General features: G+C 35.7%; 1 protein-coding gene across 2 annotated transcripts in view; it reads left to right on the forward strand.

Annotated features, from left to right (window-relative positions):
- The window catches only part of LRP1 (LDL receptor protein 1), a 325,177-nt gene that overhangs the window by 135,441 nt on the left and 175,162 nt on the right, over window positions 1-14,574 (forward strand). For both annotated transcript variants that reach the window (XM_089648596.1, XM_089648597.1), the window contains exons 2-6: window positions 1,294-1,395; window positions 1,994-2,140; window positions 5,493-5,621; window positions 6,839-6,955; window positions 10,751-10,876. In XM_089648596.1, the coding sequence (XP_089504722.1) occupies window positions 1,294-1,395; window positions 1,994-2,140; window positions 5,493-5,621; window positions 6,839-6,955; window positions 10,751-10,876 (621 nt within the window). The remainder of the gene's footprint in view (window positions 1-1,293; window positions 1,396-1,993; window positions 2,141-5,492; window positions 5,622-6,838; window positions 6,956-10,750; window positions 10,877-14,574) is intronic.

Genomic DNA, 14,574 nt, shown 5'->3' on the forward strand with positions numbered 1-14,574 from the left:
TCGGAAATATTTTTCCCTTACACAAATATAGAAATTCAAAGATTACATTAATTCATTTTAATTTTTCGAAGAAAATTTCTTCTGAAAGCTTCAGGTATATACTTGTTCCTGATGAGGTGAACATTGTTCATGTAACATGTAGAGGTTATATATGTAGTGGTACGCCACTACTTGACTCGAACGTTATTCTAGAAGTTTCCAAACAAGCTTCCTGGATTTTCTTTTATTTTTAATATTTGTTTCTGTAGCAACTGGAATGTTCGAGAATGTTTTCTTTTCCACCTAGATAAGTGACAAAGTGAACGAAATGGTCAGTACAGTACAAGGAACCGCGACATCGAGATCGAATTATTTTGCCTACGTGACGCGCTTCCGAACATTCTCGAACCTTCCTTTCGTAAATCATTTTGTTGTATTTTCTATGTTTATTTATTGTTTTCGGATGTATTATTAAAAACCGCTTCAGCCAAATTTCGTAGTTATTTATTAATATAAAGAATACCGAGCATAACTACATATATATTAAAGTGATGTAAACAAAGTTATTTGTGTTTTAATATAATAATAAATATTCACGTGACGAAACAAGAGCCTTAGAATAATATAATGATACTGTATTCCTTGCCAGGCTATTAAAAGTATTATAATAAGCTATTCTGTTAGAAATTATAATGAAACCGGGGCAAGCACGGAGAACTACTAGCGAATCCACGATAGATTCATCAGCACACTACGAGTACAAACGTCAGAAATCCACGGTGGATTTCTCGACACACTAAGGTCCTTCGTACACAGAGATACTTACATGACTCTGACGCAACCACAGTAGCCTACCGATATGCTACTCGTTAAAGCTGGTTTCTGTACACGGCGCTACCCAAATTGTACTGAAATTGATCATTTTTTCACCTGTGATACGATCAAAGACGATCACTACAATCAAAGAGACTCTAGCAACGAAGACAATAACATTGTTCTTCTCTATCTTTACAAGCATAAAAAACGTCCTACACGAAAATTTTGTGTTCACCCATACAGCGAAATAAATGTTGATTGTAGGGCATACGTCACCGACAAGGAACTACATGAGAATGATGTCTATGCTAGAAAATAGCTTTTCTTAAAATTTGCTAAAAAGACCAAATTCTATATTGGCCTCTTGAAATTTTAAAAACTAACGTGGGCCCTTTTAGGAAAAAGCTGCAGGTGTATTTATATTGTAGTTTGTTGAGCAGTTTTCTCTGATTTATATCTTAGTACTTGTGATGTTAACACATAATTTTTTGTTTGCAGAGGACCCCAGCACTTGCAGTCCTGACGAATACCGCTGCGATGATGGCAGCTGCGTGGGCAATTGGCAGTGTTCTTCCACGACGCAGTGCGCAGACTTATGCGGTATGTTGATATTTTTTTCTGAATATTTTTTATTACTGGATATTTTTTCATTAGCCAGGTTAATATCAGCATCGCCCTGGCAAACAGATTTAAAGTGTTGCTTTAAATGGCTTTAGCTGTGATTTATTATTTTTTATTCATTAACTTGGTATTTGTGGGTATTTGTTGGGAAGTAAAAGCTTCACAGATGCACTCATAGAGGGCAGTGCATAGAGCTTACTTGGAAGTCCGCAAGATGGCAGCTAGTAGCCAGTAGTCGCCAGGACCAGTTAGAATGCTCCCAGACAAACTTGGTGTTTTCAGATCTCATTTAGCCAACTCCTAGTTAGGTCGACTATCGAGTAACCATTGTAATATGCGAAGTATTAATAAATCCCTGATTTAACACAAAGAACCTATTATTTAAAATCTACTTCCGCGACGAATTGGAGAACTGTTTGTGGGAACACAACAGTATTGAAGATATTCATGTTGTATGAGGGAGGAAACACATAGGCCGGTAAATCTTTCAAACTGCTGAGCTGTTGAACTCAAGATATATAACTCTGTTATATCTGCAATCGGTTAAACTAATCAGCGCATTGTGTCTTTGTTTTAGGCAACAGCACATCCTGCAAGCAGAACCAGTTTGAGTGCGCACTCACCAACAAGTGCATCCCCTCGGGCTGGGTGTGCGATGGGGACCCCGACTGCGGTGTGCACGACATGCTCGGGGCCGACACGTCTGACGAGTCCCCTAGCAAGTGTGAGTAGCTCATTTTCTATCATCTTATTGACAAGTCTCAGTCTCCTAGCCAATGTGATTTTCTATGATCTTATTGACGAGTTTGATGAGTCACCTAACGAGTGTGAGTAGCTCATTTTCTATCATCTTATTGACAAGTCTCAGTCCCCTAGCAAATGTGATTTTCTACGATCTTATTGACGAGTTTGATGAGTCACCTAACGAGTGTGAGTAGCTCATTTTATATCATCTTATTGACAAGTCTCAGTCCCCTAGCAAATGTGATTTTCTACGATCTTATTGACGAGTTTGATGAGTGACCTAACGAGTGTAAGTAGCTCATTTTCTATGATCTTGTAGGCAAGTCTGATTTTCTATGATCTTATTGACGAGTTTGATGAGTGACCTAACGAATGTGAGTAGCTCATTTTCCATGATCTTGTAGGCAAGTCTGAGCGAGCGTGATTTTCTATGATCTTATTGACGAGTTTGATGAGTCACCTAACGAGTGTGAGTAGCTCATTTTCTATGATCTTGTAGGCAAGTCTGAGCGAGCGTGATTTTCTATGATCTTATTGACGAGTTTGATGAGTCACCTAACGAGTGTGAGTAGCTCATTTTCTATGATCTTGTAGGCAAGTCTGAGCGAGCGTGATTTTCTATGATCTTTCTGTTTAGTTTGACGAGTCCCTTAACAAGCAGGACTAGCTCATTTTTTAATTAGGTAAAATGATGTAACTTCTACCACCACAACACGGGCGTGTGTCTAGTGATGTGGTTACAAAATTTAAAAACAATAATAAAAGAAAAATTTAAATAAAAATAATGTTGAAACATGTAACTTTATTATTTTGGGGGGGGCGGGTTTGGGTACCGTCGCCCCGGGAACCATTTATTAGATAACCAACACCTCTGCCATAGGTCACTCCGAGTGGTTCGGTATGTTTGGTGATGCAGCAGGGGTGCCCGGGATCATCGGGCAAGGTGTGTTCAGGGTGTCCCTGCCCACCAGCTTCGTGGCATGCCAGATCTGGAAAGGCTGGCTTAGGGAGACCCTTTGACCCTCCCAACTGGTCTCTCGACCCATCGCCTTGCGTCGCAGCTAGAGGGGTGTATTCATCCCTAGCTTCCTACCCACCCCTCATTCCTTTTTCCTTCCCAGAACTTCCTCTCCTTGCCTTCCCTAAATAGACCCACTTCACAGCATCCCCAAAGATAGGCCCTGAGGGAAATTATTTTCCTTACGGCTTAGATCATAACTGTAATTTGTGCATAAAGGCAATTGCCTCTGCCACAAAGTAATATAATTGAGATTTTTCTGATTTGATTGTATCCAATAACAACCTACGAGAGAACAGTTTATTTATTTTTTTTTTTTTTTCATGTTCTCCATAAAACGGTTATACACCAATATATCATGGAGAAGATTACAAATTAAAAAGTTTACAGAGACAGTTTTACTATTTCGTGACATGTGTTAAAAGATAGTTACTGAATTGTCTGTAGGTGACATTAAAAATGTTGATGGCTAATGCAGAATCGTTAAGCAGTTGAGTCGCTCTGTTTATTGGCGCGTTCTGATAGGCAGAAGTCCTCGCTTTCGGAGCATATAAGAGTGCATGGGATCTCCCTCGAGTATAATTGTTAGGGACATAAAAGTTAACCTCTTTCAACATAGGCGGATTTTGTATTGTACCAGAGATTAACTTAAAAAAGTGTTTGCCTAAAAATATTTTTCTGCGTGCTTCTAATGTATTGAAATCGAGCATTCCTGTTAAGAACAAGGATGGATACAGGAATGGATAGTATGTATATTCCCTCATATACAGGTAACGCATAAACCTTTTTTGTACTTTTTCTATTTCTAAGATATGGTTTTGTTCAGAAGGGGCCCAAATAATGGAGCTGTATTCCAGGATGCTGCGGACAAGTGCTTCATATGTTCTCCGTATTGCAATTCCAGCAGTAATTGATCTCGCATTACGAAGAACAAATCCAAGCATTTTGTTGGCGCGGGAGACAATGTCAGATATGTGGAATTTGAAAGAGAGATTTGCTTCGAAGATCACCCCAGGGTCACGAATCTCGTTTTTGCGTGTTAATATATTTTTATTGTTGACCCAATGACCTCCTTCAATGCTCAAATGGTAGGTATAAGAATTATTGACAATGCAATCTTTCCCTAATAGCTTTAATTGCTTTATAATATATAAAGCAATTAAATAATAATAATATAATTATATTTAATTGCTTTATCTATACAAAACATAAATTACAATTACCTCTTGGATAAAATGTCTCTATTGAAACTTTCAGAAAGAAGAATAAGCACAGATTTAATACTGTTACAAAGAATACTACATTTTAAAATTGACTGTCCCGAATTACTTCAATGTATCAATATCCATGTTCCCAAAAAATCATGCCGACATTTCTTACCTTTTTACTTCAATAACACCAGGACACTAGCTTACCAAAATTGTCCGATTCCGAGACTTCACAATCTCGGAAACAAATATTCTGATCTGGGTGATATATTTCATTTGAAAACTAATCAGTATAAATGTTGTATATTCTATCACTTTTATTCTTCTAGACACAAATAGACCTATGTACCCATGTAACTTCTTCGCTTCTACTATTTTGTTTTGTTGAATCATTTAAACTCAATTTTATGCGTGAGGATTCATTTTTGCCATTATGTTTACATTCTTCGTTATTGTATTAATTTTTAAGTAATTATTGAAGACAATATTAGCGATTTCTAAACGAAAATCTGAAACAGAAAAATCAGAAAAGGATACGGTCACATCTAGGACTCGAACCCAGGACCCTTGGCTTTCCGGGACACTGCTCTACCAACTGAGCTAATGGGACCCTATCCCCTTCGGTCACTTTTAACTGTATCATACTTCGAATAAGAACTACCAACATTGTCTTCATTTTTTCAGTTTTTTAGTTCTTATTCGAAGTATGATACAGTTAAAAGTGACCGAAGGGGATAGGGTCCCATTAGCTCAGTGGTAGAGTGGTGTCCCGGAAAGCCAAGGGTCCTGGGTTCGAGTCCTAGATGTGACCGTATCCTTTTCTGATTTTTCTGTTTCAGATTTTCGTTTAGAAATCGCTAATATTGTCTTCAATAATTAAATATTACAATTTGAGGTTTTACTCAATAAAGTTATTCCGAAAAATAAATAATTTTTAAGTGTTTACTCTGATACAAAGTGCTTGTATTTTTTTTTTTAAGAAAAGCCCACTAGGGCGTGTAATAAATAAATAAATAAATAATCTCGTGCCTCCTCCCGCCGGAGGTTGGTCACTATCAGGGAAATCTCCAACAATAAATGTTTGACTGGTAATGTTTTTCCCTTAGGTCTGAAGGGACTGACATGCCCCCCGAACCAGGCCCGATGTGCCGACCTTTCCACCTGCGTTTCCATTCCACTCTTCTGCAACGGAGTCGGCAACTGTCCGGACAACAGCGACGAGTGGGACATATGCCGTGAGTCGATGATTCCTAATATTATAATATTTAGTTTTGTTAAATTAGTTATCGAACTTTCTATCTCTATGATTCTATGACAAAACAGAACAATTAAGGAAAGTAAAGAAAAAAACCTCAATCCGGTAAGGCTGAGGTCTTGGGTTCAATTCTTAGATGTGACCAAATCTTTTTCTGTTTTACAATTGTCCTTTGACATTACCTTCGTTATTATTATCTTAAATGATTAAATATTACAATTTGAGGTTTTACTTATTAAGTTATTGGACTTGTAGAAAAAATCAATAGATTGCGCACATTAAAATTAAAATGGATGTATTTATCTAATACACTATCTAGATTGCATATAGATCGGGTAGAATCGCAACCATGCATAAAAAGATAGCAGCCAGTAAAAAAAAGGAAGATAATCTTGGTAGTATGATACAGTTAAATATGACTGAAGTTGATAGGTCGAATTAGCTCAGTGGTAGAGCAAAGTCCCGGCAAGGTTGAGGTCCTGGGTTCAATTCCTAGATGCGCCTGAATCTTTTTCTGATTTTTCAGGTTCACATTTGTCATTTGAGTGTCGATATTATTTTGACTGTTAAAAAAAACACCTAACCCAACCAATTATTTTATCGATTTCGGGTTTATCGTGTTCTATTTTATCGTGTTCTATTTTATCGTGTTCTATTTTATCGTGTTCTATTTTATCGTGTTCTATTTTATCGTGTTCTATTTTATCGTGTTCTGTTTTATCTTGTTCTGTTTTATTGTGTTCTGTTTTATCACTGTTTTGTTTTATCCATATACCTTTTCTGATTGCTACAATAATAAATTGAATTCTATTATTAATAAATTCTTTATTTAACAGGCATGACTATTGGCAGGTTAGTCCTGCTGGCTGAGAGATAAAACAGTCTTTGCTGTCGGTGATGGTGATGACCATCGAGAATATGATATCCTAATGACTAATCAGTCAGAAGAAATATGAAGCCACCTCTTCCGACCCGTAGAAGGTTGATTCTGAGCGCACCCAAAAGAAATAGTGCACTCTCATGTTAAGAATAAATTGAAAAACTCCTTCTAAAATCATTATAGTGTGCAATCGTTGCTTGTGCAATTGTCAAGACAATGTTTACGTATCAGTTTTTAACTGTTAGAACTAAGTCTTTTCTTTCTGTACCGGGCGAAAATGTTACTGGCTCCGTTGCGTAATATAATTTTGTTTCCAGGCAACACTAGCATTCAATGCAGCAGTTTACAATGCTCGCACGGATGTCGGCCAACCTTCGATGGTCCGACGTGCTTCTGCACGGACGGACAGAGACCAGAGGGGAACAAGTGTGTCGGTGAGTACAACTCACTTAATAATATTAATAGACAGTAACGGTAAGATTTGGGGCAGAATTTCACAAATTTCCCATATTTTAACATATTAGTTTATTCTTTTTAAAAATAACTAAATAAAGAACTTGTTCCGCATTGTTCTCAGGACTCAGTGACTACAACCCCATAACTGACAGCTTTAATACAAAAAATAACCTTCTTAAGACCTCAGGCTTATTTGTTCAGTTTTGGGAATAAACAGCTATGTAGTACCCGTCCATTCAATTTGTTCGCTTTTCTGAAAAATCACGTGGTCTCGTTGAAAATGTTGTGTCTCCCTTACTATCATTGTTAGAATTATGAACTAAACGGTGTTAAAAAGAGAAAACACCAAGCTTTATATTCAAATATAGAAGTTATTCACAGAAGAGATGAGAGAGAGAGGAGAGATGAGGCTCTCTTCCCTTGTGGGGCTTTAACCCTATCCCTGCGGGAGACGCACTCCTGCGACGCACTGTACATGCCCTGTACGCGGGTGGCACATCTGTGCGACGCAAAGTTTCTTGGGCGTTATGGGTATGAAACATGCTTGAGCACGGTAAAACTTAAACTCCTAAAAAATCTCACATCTTTACACTACTGACATCTTACGATATTTATCCATAATACGTATCCTAATCATGGATACAAAGATTTGAAGGGATCTTACAACTCAGAGCGAAAAATGAATCAGTTTGAATTCTTCCCGCGTCTTTACACACGTTATTGCGCAGGCGCATTTTATAAGATTCTCAAACAGAGACGCTCGCCGTGTAGATTACATTGTTTTATCGAATTATTGTTTGCTTTTTCGTGGATATGAACTATTTTAATTACAGTGTACATTCATCTGATTTATCATATTTTAAAATAAGTTCAGTTACATACATTCATTCAAACTATTGAAGAAATATAAAATTTCGTCAGTGTTAGATTATTTTCAAATAAAGATACGTGGTTAAAACTTTTTTTTAGTGAAAAATCAAGTGTAAAGTTGTACAAGTTTGACTTTTTATCAATTTTTGAAAGTATTTTTATTGCCAAAATACAAAATGTCGGGTCGTGGTCTTAATGACGAAGAAATATTTGGTGCTACTTTAGAAATAGATTCAGATTTTGAAATAAGTGACAGTGACGTCTATAATAATTGCGAAGCTGCTGAAATACATGAAAGCCACGATTCTGCCGTTATGCGTTGAGAACTGTTTCAAAATTTATCACGATAAAAAAATATATTAAGTGATACATATTTACGGTGATATAATAACAGAAAAATTATTTCATTATTTTTGTAAATTTAAGTGTAGTTATTTTTTATTATAAGAACCTTTTTAAGTGTGTCAATATTTCATGTATCCAGTCAAACGCGACATCGCACCCATAAATCAACCACTTACATCGCACCACAGTTGAAGAGCTCTACTCCGGTATGTTTATAAGCATGTGTATCGTTATCCTTGAAATATTAACATGGCCGCCCGGGTATACCGTATCAGTTACATAACGAATATATACTTCGAATTTTTATCAAGTCCCATTGATGTTCGGATTGTTTATTTATACTTGAAAAGATAATTCAAGACATAAGCGACGTATTTTTTAAAACAAATTTTAAAATCCATGCGTGATTATTGTTTAAAGTCATAAATTAGATTGATGATAAATAGCCCCGCGTGTGAACGAAGTGATACAAAATTTATGACGCATAGAAAAGGTTAAGGGAACCAAGGGGGATTGAAGAGGAGAGATGAGACATGGGAACACACATTGTGGAATCAGAAGATACAGCCTCATGAAATGAAAACCCTGGTGAACTTTATAAAAGGGACCGTGTGACTGTTAAAGGAATGAGGTAAAATGGGAGATAGCATAATGGGCCTATGGCTTAAGTGCTCACGGGAACTATATGTAAACCGTCTCCGCTCTATAAAAAAATAATAATAATAATCGCAGAGTAATTTAAATGTACACCACTATCAAATCAAACGTTCCCACTTTCAATTTTAGAAAAACTTGTGATTTTTTAACTAATTATTTTTATATGAAATGACAAAAAAGTGAGATGTACAATGTTTTTTTTATTTGTATATTTAAATATGATTTTTTTTTTCAGTGTTTAGATGATAAAATGTACCCCAAGCCATTTTTAAAACTTTTTTATGTTTTCATTCAAAATTGTAATATTTCTAAAATTATATGTTTATTTGTAATAATAAAATTTGAATGTGTATTTTATCCCCTTTCAAAAACAGTTATTAGTTTTCGGATACATTCAGAAATGTTCCATTTATTTTGATTTGATTGCAAAGCGGAACTTGTTATTTTTAATGTTTCTTAGGCTTATGGAAAAAAATAATTTTTAAGTGTACTTATCACAGAAGTAATTTATTAGCAATGAAAATGTTACAAAAATAAATTGACAAATGTCAAACTGTCAAGTTTTGGAACCATTTTTCAAGATTTTTTATTGTAGAACTGACATACATAGGAGCTTTTACAAATAAGCCGAAGATAGAGAACATAACTCGGAAGATACTGAGAACATAATATACAGGGTGTCCGTGGTAAAGTGCGCTAACTTAGGGCGTACTTGAGATTTGTATTGGTTGCTGGTTGTTTGCGCCCGTACATAATACGTAATACGAACAAATTGTTTTGTCGATATAAAAACTCAATTCTTTCAAGCCAATTTGTTAGCTTTTGGGAACAACTCATACGGTCTCATAGAAATCATTGTATCTCCCTTACTCTCATGGTGAGAAATATTTTTTTTATTGTTTTTATTTTAGTAATTTGTACATTTAAGTTTACAAATGACTAATTAATTATTACATACAAATATACTATGTTTTTTTTTCTTGCTTGATGTGGCTCCTACACAACATCTTGAACTTTTCAATTGGGGCAGACTTAAGGTTTTCCGGCAGCGCGTTATAGTATTTCATCCCTTTATATAATATACTATTCTGGGTATTCGCTTTGTCCTTCTTTGGTAGCCTGATTTGATTGTACGTCCTAGTTTTATGTTTGTGTATGTCCTTGTTGTATACAATTTTATTCGAAAAATATTTGGGTAGCAGGTTGTTTACAATTTTGTGTAAAAATATCATCGTGTTCAAGGTCAACATCTGTTTCACCGTTAGCCAATTTAGTTCGTTTAACATTTTATTTACTTTTGAATACCTATTTCGTCTGAGTATTGTTCTCATTGCCCTATTTTGGAGAATTTGAAATTTATTTTGCTCTCGGTCGTTACACAGGAAAAGGATAGTTGAGCAGTAATTAAAATGTGGAGCAATAATGGAGTTATAAATGGTGATTGCAGTTTTTTCGGACAGTTTTTGATATGATATGATATGATCTAAACGGTGTTAGAAAGAGAAAACACCACGCTTTATATTCAAATCTAGTCGTTAACCACAGAAGAATTGAAATGAGCATCATTATGAAACAAAAGTTCCAGACGCAATTTGAAAAAAAATGAATAAACTTTGAATTTTTTATTTTCTTATGAAATGACAAAAAGTGGGGTGAAAATAACATTTGTATAGTAAAATGCATGTGTCTTTATATATTTATTCATTATCAGTAATTTTGGTTACAAAAAAGCCATTTTTTATAGTTTGTGGGAAAAATCTGTGCCCCGGTCTGGTGGTCTTCGTTACGCCTCTGTTACTCCGCATCTTTTGCATTTTGCTCATGGCGTCTTTTGTCATGCAAATCCATCCAATAAAGATATTATTTTGTAAGTACACGGACGTTAATATTTTCTCTTACAGATTTGAATGAGTGCGACATAGACGGCAGCTGCGACCAGGTCTGCCACAACACGGAGGGATCCTTCACCTGCTCCTGCGTAGAGGGCTACCGGCTGTCCAACTCTACTGACTGCAAGGCCATCAATGGTAATCCATTTCTATAAAATCATTACAGTTACATTGACAAATTAATAGTAACAGTAGAAAATAATTGTTTCTTGTTATAAACTCTTTCAAAATGGTTCAATGATAAAAAGGTGTAACTTTAATAAAGCGCCAATATTTTTAACATTCTGTATATGCATTTTCAGAGTGGAAGATACTTTCAGTATCACCCTGGTAAAAGACCAGAATTGAAACGTTGCTTGAAATGGCTTGACCGTGTTTGGTGACCAGATCTGAATAGCAATGTCCTTCCCCACCTTGCTCTTCCCCATATCCTTTCCCTCCCCACTAGTTTCAGCCTCATAACATACCGCTATTGGGGATGCCATAGTCTCACTGGCTCTAGATAGTTGTGACTCCTGCGCGGTATTCTAATTTTAAAAAAATGTATTTACAAGCACTCGTCTTAAATTAGTGATTCTACAAATAAGCCAAAGATATGGAAAATAAAAAGGGTTAGACTATTACTGAGAACATAATATATTGATATACCATGGGATTAAGTGTTAACAAATAAAAGCAAGGATGGGTTTATTATCTAGAAAAAAAAAATATTTAAGAATACTAAAATGTATTACCACAAAAAAGACATAATAAAAAAGAAATTGAGTAGTCACCGAACCTCGGTAGTGTGCAGTCGTGTTTACTTCCAGTGCTCTGTGTTTGACGGCTGACTGACGGCGGCGCGGCGTACAGATAAGATTTATTTATTGTTACATTTTCGTATTCATTATTTTTGTTTCTATTATTAGTTTGCGACGCAGTTGCGTGTATTATTTCTATCATTTATTATTTATTAAATAGTATTTATTGTTTCATTTTTTTTAATTTGTTGAAATGGAGGAGGATGAAAATCGACCTCCTGACCCTGAGTCCATTTCTAATATTGCAGAAGTCTACGATTCTGATGATTCTCAAGCTTCTGTAACCATTCCTTCCCGAAAACGACGACCTCCGCTTTGTCTTAATGTACCTCCTAAAATTAAATCTCTTTCACAAACAAACGAATCCCCAATCTCTCATGGAAGTTATAATGATACCATTCCTACAGAAGCAAAAGCCATTGAGCTTATGTATTCTATTTCATCTTCAGCTCCATTTATTGTTAATGTCCAAAGGACTGAACAGGGGAAAATAATTCATCCCCTGGATTTCGGTAAATTTATTTTTAGCTCAAAACTCAATAACCTCGGTATTATAAATGGATCAATAAAACCGGAAGGTCGATACAAACTATCCATAGAATTTAAATCCGCCACATTAGCTAATGATTTTGTTAAAAAAATAGGTTCTCTTTCAAATAATAAATTTAAATCTTTCATACCTACTTTCAATTTAACCAGAATGGGCAGAGTAAGAGGTATCCCAACCGATCTATCAGAAACAGAAATAGTAGACGCTCTTAATGACTCTCAATTAACTCCAAAAGTTTTAAAAGCACGTCGTTTGAATTTCAAGGATACTTCCACAGGCACCACTATATGGAAACCTTCCCAATCCGTTGTTATCACTTTTGAAGGTCAAACATTACCATCCCGTGTATTTATTTATTATAACGCTCTTCCCGTTGAAGTATACAGATTCCCGACGATCCAATGTTTCAACTGTTGCCGTTTTGGCCATTCAAAACCTATTTGTCGTTCCCCTCCTCGTTGTTTCCATTGCGGAGAGGATCATCTCTTTGAACAGTGTCAAAATACAGCGAATAACCCTATTTGTATTAATTGTAAGGGCAACCATACTGCTGTTAGTGTGGCCTGTCCAGAGTTATCTAGACAGAGAAATATCAAACAGTCAATGGCTGCAGACAACATTTCCTACTTTCAGGCTTCTAAATTATTCTCTCCTACGAAAAAATCTTTTGCAGAGATAACGTCTAAAGCTTCTATCTTTCATTTTTCTTCCCCTAAATCCCCTCTATCATCTTCCCACAAAGAAACAATTTTCAAACCGATAAAATCTAATCCAAAATTTATTCATTCTTTCGATAAAAAACTACATAATGATCTTTTACTTAACCCGAATGGGAATAATAAATCCCAGGCTCCCAATGGGACTGCCTTAAAAAACTGTTCCACTTCCGATATCTTACCTAAAGTCATGATTGAAAATTCTTCTTTTATTCAAACTTTAATTACCCTATTAATTACGATCCTTTCAAATAACAATAAAGTACCGTCCAACGCTGCCGATTATATGAAATCTTTACTCTCTAGCCTTCCCGATGTATCCGCAACTGAGCAAAATACTTCAATGGAATAGTAGAAGTCTATTCGCCAGCAAAATTGATCTTGTACAGTTACTTGATGAACATAATATTTCAGTTGCTGCCATCTCCGAAACGTGGTTAAAACCCTCATACCAATTTAAGATTCCTGGATATCATTGTCTAAGATATGATAGACTGGATGGCAAAGGTGGCACTGCTCTTATTATACATAATTCTATCCCTTTTAACCTTTTGAACGCGTTAATTTGCTCCGTTTTATCTATACCCGTACGCGGTACATATTTTCAAATACCTATGCACGCAATTAAATGTCAAATTATAGCATTCTGGCATTATTTATTGGACTATATAGACAGAACAGATTATTCTCCACAATATGAAAACAAATCCTCGTGTTTCAACACTCTTAGATGTTTATAAAAACAAAAACATAAAATTTCATACAAAGACGTACCGTATCTTTTGAATGTGGTCCCGCCATTCACTCGCCGTGTGTGTACTTAGGCCACTGCGTTGATAGACATAAGTGGGACACCATGATCACTTATCATTTTTAGTTCTGAAAACTTTTTCTCAAACTCTTTTCTAAACTCAACACTTAAAAATAACACATAAATTTTATATCACTTAATAAATATTGTTTTTTAAGCACTTTAGAGGAATCTCTGTCTGTCACATTTTTTTGGAACTATGGTAAACTTTAAAACAGGGTTCGATACATAAAGACACACCACATTCTTTACATACGTATCTCGTTAACTGCATTTTTTTATTTTTCAATCGGCATACACGACATCGTCTACGCGGTTTTTTTATTTTGCCAGTTGATGGAATCAATTCGGCCATATGCTTAGCGGCATATTTAGGCAAAACCCGAAACGGGTTGAGGTGGGCTGATGTATTAGGCTCTGGTATTTGAGAAATCTCTGGTTTATATTTCTCAACTAGTTGCATAATAACCGCCAATTGAAAATCTGCTAGAGATTTTTTTATACCTGTCACTTGGGTGTACAAAATAAATGAATTCAATAAATATAGGTCAAGTATGTGAAAAAATACTTTTTTATACCATTTTATGGTCTTCCTCATACAGGATAAACTGCTCAGCATCATGTCGCTTTTGTCAACAGCTCCCATAGATTTATTGTAATCAATGACACAGGCAGGCTTGCGAATGGGTTGTTTAGTTTGGTGATTTATTTTACTGGTTTCCTTAAATGAGTTATCGTGCAAGGTAGTTAGCATATGTACATCCCTTTTATCACACCATTTTAATGCTAAAAGGGGACCGCGGCTTTTTGACTCAAATTCGCCTTTTTTCAGTTTAATAAATTTTGGCATTTCCTTCCGGTTCTTTTTTACCGTCCCACAGGCATTTGTTTTTTTCGAATGCAAAAAATTGAATAAATTTGGACTTGAGTACCAATTGTCACACCATAAATTGTGCCCT

This window comes from Hesperophylax consimilis, chromosome 28, assembly GCF_061612785.1.
Source record: "Hesperophylax consimilis isolate HC1 chromosome 28, BYU_Hcon_1.0, whole genome shotgun sequence".
NCBI classification, from domain to species: domain Eukaryota; kingdom Metazoa; phylum Arthropoda; class Insecta; order Trichoptera; family Limnephilidae; genus Hesperophylax; species Hesperophylax consimilis.